This window comes from Zosterops lateralis (genome assembly GCF_965231275.1).
Source record: "Zosterops lateralis genome assembly, chromosome: 4".
NCBI lineage: Eukaryota > Metazoa > Chordata > Aves > Passeriformes > Zosteropidae > Zosterops > Zosterops lateralis.
The window spans coordinates 52,167,510-52,174,923 of NC_139765.1; the positions used below are offsets into that span (position 1 = coordinate 52,167,510).

At 43.5% G+C, this 7,414-nt stretch overlaps 1 protein-coding gene across 4 annotated transcripts in view; it reads right to left on the bottom strand.

Annotated features, from left to right (window-relative positions):
* CADPS2 (calcium dependent secretion activator 2) overlaps positions 1-6,970 on the bottom strand; it is a gene marked incomplete at its 5' end in the record, with an annotated part of 283,646 nt that extends 276,676 nt beyond the window's left edge. For all 4 annotated transcript variants that reach the window (XM_083860055.1, XM_083860056.1, XM_083860057.1 and 1 more), the window contains one exon: positions 6,650-6,970. In XM_083860055.1, the coding sequence (XP_083716181.1) occupies positions 6,650-6,970 (321 nt within the window). The remainder of the gene's footprint in view (positions 1-6,649) is intronic.
* Between the last annotated feature and the right edge of the window lie 444 nt (positions 6,971-7,414).

A 7,414-nucleotide genomic window follows, 5' to 3' on the forward strand; every position in this document is an offset into this window, starting at 1 on the left:
AGTCACTGGTATGAAAAAGAAATGGTACAAAGCCAGAAAGAGAAAAATCAACTCTAATAAGCAGCATGAAAATGGAAAGGCAATTGGTTAGTAGCATCCCCACACACGAACCAGTGACAACAGGTCTGCATGGGGGAGCAAGGTGGAAAAACTGAAAATTTGCTATTACAGAAATACATTGCTCAACAAACAGTCAACTTAGCAACCAAACAGCATTTTCTGTTCTGGCAATAAAAGTTAAAGACAGTATGTAGTAATTGATATTTTGACATATTGTGCCTCAGGCAGGTAAAGGAGTGTGGTTCAGAGGGGGAAAAAGTCTTTTCTCCAGCTTTATTTCACAGCATCAATGGGTATATTTCAGAGATGATGTCAGAGAAAGTATTAAAGACAAGATGAGCTGATTTGGTATTTCTGCCTCTCAATCACCAATTACGGCAGTTCAGATACACCAAATACAATGTGAGAATAACAACTGCAAAGGGTTAGAAATGCAAGGCAGCCCAGATAGACAATTCCCCTGTACAGTCCCTGCAGAGAAGATGGCAATCAACTGATCCTTCAAACCTTCCTCTTGTCAGCTCCCCTATAGAAAAAAAACTAATAACTAGTCTTCCACAGGCACTTTAAATGGGGTATTTGCCAACAGAGTTAACACATTTGTCAAACCGTGTGGGTGACAGAAAAAAAAGAAACAACCCGAGGTCACACATTCATAACTGTCCCATCAAATAATAACTACTCAAATTTCAAAGGCAAGTATAGGCAAAATAGGCAGTGAAAACAAAAGAAAGCAGGCAAAAGAAGAGAGTGATAAATTTTTCATCATAGTAGAGCAGGTTTGCAGACTGTCCACACATGCTCACTTCATCACACAGCTGTTTACCAACACATGGTTTTCCCAGCACATCGCCAGCTTCTGGCCAAGCCACACTGATCAGTGCTGAGCTGGTAGGCCAGAAGAATTACTTAAGATTAAAACAAAACTCATGGGTTGACATTTCTGAAGCAGTGCTGGTTACTAGGGGACTTTGCTTCTCTCATCACCCTGCAGTATTTCTTCAGCCATGGCTGACTCAATTGCCCATGGCAAGCAACTTTCCTCCTGCAGGCAAAACCAACTTCTTTCCCAAACAGCCAGTTCTCACGGGGGTAGAAAGATCTATTTGTGAATAATCTTGTCTCAACATGTATAAAGGTCTGTAGGCTACCATATTATGAGTTTTGACAGGATTTACCAGAACTCTCTATACTCACTTGACTAAAAATAAAAACTATACACAGCTCAGGGCATAATGACAAGGTGTTACAGGGAAAAATAAGGCAATAAACTTGATTTTAAATTACTTTCCATAACACCACAAAAAACCTTGAAATCTGTAAAGGAAACAATGAAGGTAGAATTGGAAAGCATGTTCCTAGAAATATCTTTAGCAGAATTCTGACCAGATGAACAAGTTTTATAGCTATGTTTTTTCTCTCAAATGTGTCTGGAGTTTCTGAAAACAATGGTTTTGGATGTATTCTCCTTGCTACCTTAGCAGTGCAGAAAGCAACATCTAATGAAGCATGTTCAGAAGCCAAGAGACAATTTTTCTTTCCCAAAACATGCTTAGCCAATAAATAAGCAGATACACATCACCAGCTCAAAAGTAAGGAGATACAGGGCTTGAGACAGAAGAAAGATAAACATTGGGAAAAAAACTGCAATCCAGAGAATGAAGTCTATCCCAATAACGAGCATTTCCCAACAATGTTATGTAGTGAACATATAACATTATAAACCTCTCTTTTACAGATAAAGTCAAAGAAAGATAAAAGAATGAATGCACAAAATTCAGATGAAAATAAATTTCTGATTATTACTGCTCCTACTTCCAAGAATTAGCCAGAAGTCAATGACTTTGATCTACTCATGATTTAGTAGCCGGATGGGAGAGAAGGAATGGAAGGAAAATAGGCCATCATGTATTCAGGAAGTAAACTCACTCGGTTTCTACATAGCCAGATCAATTACTTTTAATACCTATCACCTATGAAAGCAAGACCTGAATTATCAGCTTTGATGTACTAAGCCTTTCATGCATTACAAAATCTTGTTTAGCCTAGGAGTGCTCCTTCTCCCTTAGTCTTGGATTTCTGTGTGGCCACTTGATTACTAGAGTAAATTTTCAAATGTTGAGAAAGAAAAACACAGGAAGAGCATTATCGCTCTGATTTTTCAGCCTTCTGATGTTTTACATTTTTACTGGAGCTTTCTTACACATTAAAAAATAAACAAAGAGTCATGTTTTGTAAATATGCATTCCTTTCCAGGGGAAAGGACAAATTGATGGACTTCTGAGTTGACCTGTGTGGTCAGAGAGGTGTTAACCTCGTCCCCCAATCCCTGATCAAATTCCAAAGACTATATAAGTCAAAATCTCAAACTAAAGTTTCTTTTTTTTCTCGCTTCTCAACCTGATGAGTGAGTGTTGTTTTTCATGTCCATCTTGTAACAGAGCACCTATTTTTTTGGCAAGTTAATTGTAGCACTTTGCCGTCCCTTCCGTCCCCAGGAATTTTAACTCTGATTCATCTCCCAGATCCAGAACCTGCCTTTGGCACACACTGCCCGAGTACCACTGGGTGGGTACATATGTGTGCAGAACTGATTAGTATAAACAGCAGTTACCAGGGTCATCATCTAATCACTGACTCAGTACATATATACTCATATATATATGTTCACATACACCACTTTCCCTTGATGGAAGACAGTGACAAGTGAATTTCTTTCACAACCTAAATCTTATTCTATGGACAAATTCAATCTGGCAGTTTCTGATTTGGTTTGGCTGGGGTAGGAAAATAGAAGAAAGAGGACTAGGTTTAGTTAACGACTGTCTTCTCTTTTGTTGGGACTATAAACAAGGAATGAAGAGGCAGAAGAAAAAAATGGTGAAATATGTTTGAGGGGACTCACAAAGAAGTGGTAACTACAAAAAAGTGACAGTCTCTTTAAACCAGGGACAGACAAAATTTGCTTTATAAAAGAACAAAATGTAATACATTGATGCCTCAATATTTCTCTGCAAGGCGGAAAATGCATTACTAAATATCTACTGAAACTATGTTACCAAATACATACTAGCTCTACACTCCACCTAGAAAAATAACACCATGCTTCAGTTCCACACCTCCAATATTTGATTATTCCCCCTTCCCTATCAAAAATCTACCAGAAACCAAAGTAAGGTAGAGTATAATAGTAGGTCATCAACTAACTCTGAAGAGTTAAAAAAAAGTATTTCTATCACATATCCATCCTGGAGACTAAGGGGAAAAAAAAAAAAAAAAAGGCAGCCATATTATTCGAGTATGTGATTCAGCAAACCCTGGGCTAAATTACATTGAATTTGTCATTAAAAGAGAGTTAGAGGAATTGATGGACTCTGGTGAATTATGGTAGTTCTTGTTTTTTCTTAAAGTTTGATTTTCTTTTTTAATTAATCTTATCTATAACAATACAGCAGAGCTAAGTTTACTTAGCAAGAAGAAAGAAGGAAAAAGAAAGGACAACACAGGAGTGAAACACTGCCTGCATTCAAAATTCTTTAATTAGTATAACACAGTCCATTAAGTATGGTGGTTTCAAGATACCATATAGTACATTTTAATCTGATACTAAAGCAAGAACATAAGAAGCCAGCCATACTGTAACCCATTTCCTTACTGATATTAAAATGCAGCTGAAGATATTTGATATATGAATTCCATCTCACTCCCTTACTGGGTAATATGTTCCACATTAAAAAGGAAGCAAACTGCATTCCTCAATATTTGCTCAGCAATACGCCAAATGAACTGGCAGAAAGAACAAATTACTTCTGCTCTTAAGCAGGGTGGATACTATTCTTAGGCTATCTGAAAGACTGCTGGTGCAAAAGCACTACAAGGGGTTCACAAGCAGAAAGAGGTGAGGAGCTCAAACCACACAGCATCACAGGTTCTCATTCAAAACCATACCTTGGACAACTACAGGGCATGCTGTAGCTAACAGCTCCAGTTACATGCCACAGGAAAGGAACCTCAGTCCAGCTTGCAATGGACAGCCAGCCACATGCTGTCACACAAGTCAGAACTGAAGCAGAGGAGATCAAGGAACAGTCCATATCTATATCCTATCTCGGCAGATAGAAAATTAATGCAGGAAATAAGACAGACTTTTATCGCACAGAAATGAGTCGCAGAATCACACAATGGGTAAGGTTGGAAGGGGCAACAGTGGGTCACCTGGTCCAACCTTGCTGTTTAAGCAAGATCATCGCAGAGCACACAGCACAGGATTGTGTCCAGATGGTTCTTGAGTATCTCTAGTCAGGAAGACTCCACAGCCTCTCCGGGCAACCTGTTCCTGTGTGCAATCACCCACACAGTAAAGAAGTTCTTCCTTATACTCCAGTAAAGAAGTTCTTTCTCATATTCAGGTGCAACTTCCGTGCATCTGTTCCTGCCCATTTTCTCTTGTCTTACTACTCTGCACCACTGAGAAGAGCATCCTCTTGACATCCTCCCTTCAGATACTTATACACATTGATAAGGTTCCTTCCCAGTCATCTCTTCTCCAGACCAGCTGTCACACCTCCAAAAGCATCTTCCTTCAGGTTTAAGACAGGTGGTTGTACTCTCATTCCCAAAGCTGACATGGGGCCACCATGCAGCACAGAGAACAGAAATTAGACAGAAAAGAGAGCTCCTTCATATAGCTCTCAGAAATTCCAAACTATCACAGCAGGTTTTCTGAACTCTCAAAACTCATGACCAGTTCTATTACCCTACATGCAATAATTAACTGGGTAATATATACAAAATTGTCAAGTAAGACGTCATGTGCATTTCATGACATCTGGACAGAAGTACAACTCCTAGAAAGAATAATTTTTTGTGTTATGTCTTATTTCAAAATGCTATTTCTTGACCAGGAAAAGACAAATCATCCTTGTTGTGCAGCTTAAGTCCTAAATATGACAGAAGTCTCTTTGTACATACAGCAATTAATGCTAAATCCAAAGTTCGCTTAAAAATAGTAATTACCAAGAGCAATATTTAATTCTAGGTATCAAGTCAATTTTGTCAATCAGTCTGTTCATTGCTCATAGTTAAATCCACAACAGTTTTATTTCTGCATTTGCTGCACATCAGTAATCTCTTTTTATACATTTTATTAATAAAAATAATTAATATAGTAGTTATTTTTAAAACAGTTCCTATACTTAGTGACTTAGATCAGTGAGAACTTCTAAATGCTCAGTACCTTCTGCAATTGATAGCCACAAGCTGCAACTTGGAAGCTGATTAGGAAAATTTAATCAAGAGGAGGGCAATGCAGCAGTAGAGCAGGTCACACAGACAGGTTGTGAGATCTCATCCCTGGAGGCTTCTGAGACTCCTGCTTGAACCCAGATTGATATCAACACTACATCAAGCCTGTTTTGGTTCTGTCCAGTGGGAAGTCATACTTAGAGGAGTCCAGATGTCTCTTCAAAATATACTTTCTCTGATGATTCCGTGTTGAGGTAAGGCATTTCCAGTGGATTGAAAATTTTTATTTCAGATTTTCTTCAGATTTCTGCTTACAAAATGTCTCTATTCAGGCTCCAGAATTCAAGTAACTAACACTTAATAAAAACAAAATAATCTTCCAGAAACAATCTTATTTTTACTACCACGTTACCACGTTAACTTGTCTGAGAGTTCACTAAAAACAATTACCTATAGCAGGCATACTTCAGATACCCCAAAACACTCAGTATTGGATTTTACAAACCCTCAGACATATGGAAGTATCAAGCTCATAAAAGCCAAGCAGAATTAAATAATTTTTGTGTCCTATCACTATTCTTCTAGAAAGTAATGTAGAATGGGGGTTTTGTTTCTTTTGTTTTGGATTTGTTTGTTTACAGAACTGAAAGTAAAAAACCAATATTTTAGACCAAACATTTCAAGAACTGAGCTTTACTCAGTTATTTTGAAAATGTAGTGCCTTAATCCAAAACTTTAATAACTCTACTTATTCAATAGCTCTAAATTAGGAGAGAATAAGCATAAATACCTACCACACACCTGCCAGTTCCCAAAAGCATGTCTTCCACGTACAAGACACAGAGAGTAACTTAGGGCAACCTTCCTTTAGAAGGTCATTCTCACCACAAACATGCATGTTGAGTGCTTCTATGTACAGAGAGCACACTCAATTCACGAAACAAAACAGTTTTCTCCTTCACCTGTGTTTTATGGCTTAATTTGCTCGGGTTGTGTACAGACGGTCAGAGCGTGGCTGGCAGGAGGCACCTGTGGAAGGTCTCACGCCCCGGGCAGCGGGGATTCATCCTGCACCGCTCCTGCGCCCTCCGCACGGCGACTTCCAGCGCGACTCTAAAAACTTAAACGACTTCACCCCAGGTGACTGATGGATTTCTAGATAAGGGGTGTTTGTTTTGGGCACGGCGCCGCCCGGCCCTGCAGCAGCCGCTGGGGCAGCGCCGTGCCCGGCCCCGGCCCGCCCCGCTCCACCTGTTGCGGCCCCGGCGGGCGGGACGGGGACGGGGGGGAGCGGACACGGCCGCGGGGCAGGGCAGGGCAGGGCAGCGGGGGGGCGGGGGCTCACCTTCTGCTGCCGGCGGGCCATGTCCGTGGGCTGCTTGGCGTTGAAGGGGTGCGCGATGCACCTCGCGATGAACACGTAGAGCTGCAGCCGGAGCCGCTTCTCCCGCTCCTCTCGCTGCAGGCGCTCCTGCTCCTCCCGGCCCTCGCTCAGCACCGAAGGGCTGGGGCTGGCTGCCCGCGCCCCCCCGGCCTCCCTGCCCCGCGAGTCCCGGGGCGCCGGCGGCAGCGAGCGCGGGGAGCCGCCCGCCGCCACCAGCACGTCCCGCCGCTCCTCTTCCAGCAGCTCATCGGACTCCTCCTCGCTGGAGGAAGGGTCCAGCATCGCTCTCGGCGGGCAAGCCCCGCGGCCGGGCGCGGAGCGGGGCGGGGAGCGGCGCGCACCTTTCCGGACACGTCGAGTTTACACACGGACTGTTTCCGACCCGCGGCGGCCGCCGGGCAGGAGCGGCGGGGCGGGGAGCAGAGGCGGGGTTTGGGAAGGGGGTCGAGCCTGGGTTGCCGTGGGAATTGCTCCGAGCGGCTCCCGGCGGAGGCAGAGGCGGGACTGGGGCCGGGCTGACATCTCCGACCGCCCCGGCCCGAGAGCGTCCCGGACGGGGTCGGGCAGCCTGTGCTGCCGCTGCGGTAACACCGAGCCCGCCCAGGCCCCCCAGCGCACGGCTCGGTTCGGCTGCCCTGCTCCCAACGACAGGGACAGCGAGCCCTCAGCAGCGCCGCTCCGCTCGCCCGCCGGCCCTGGCAGCCGCTCCTTGCCCCGCGTCCCGCC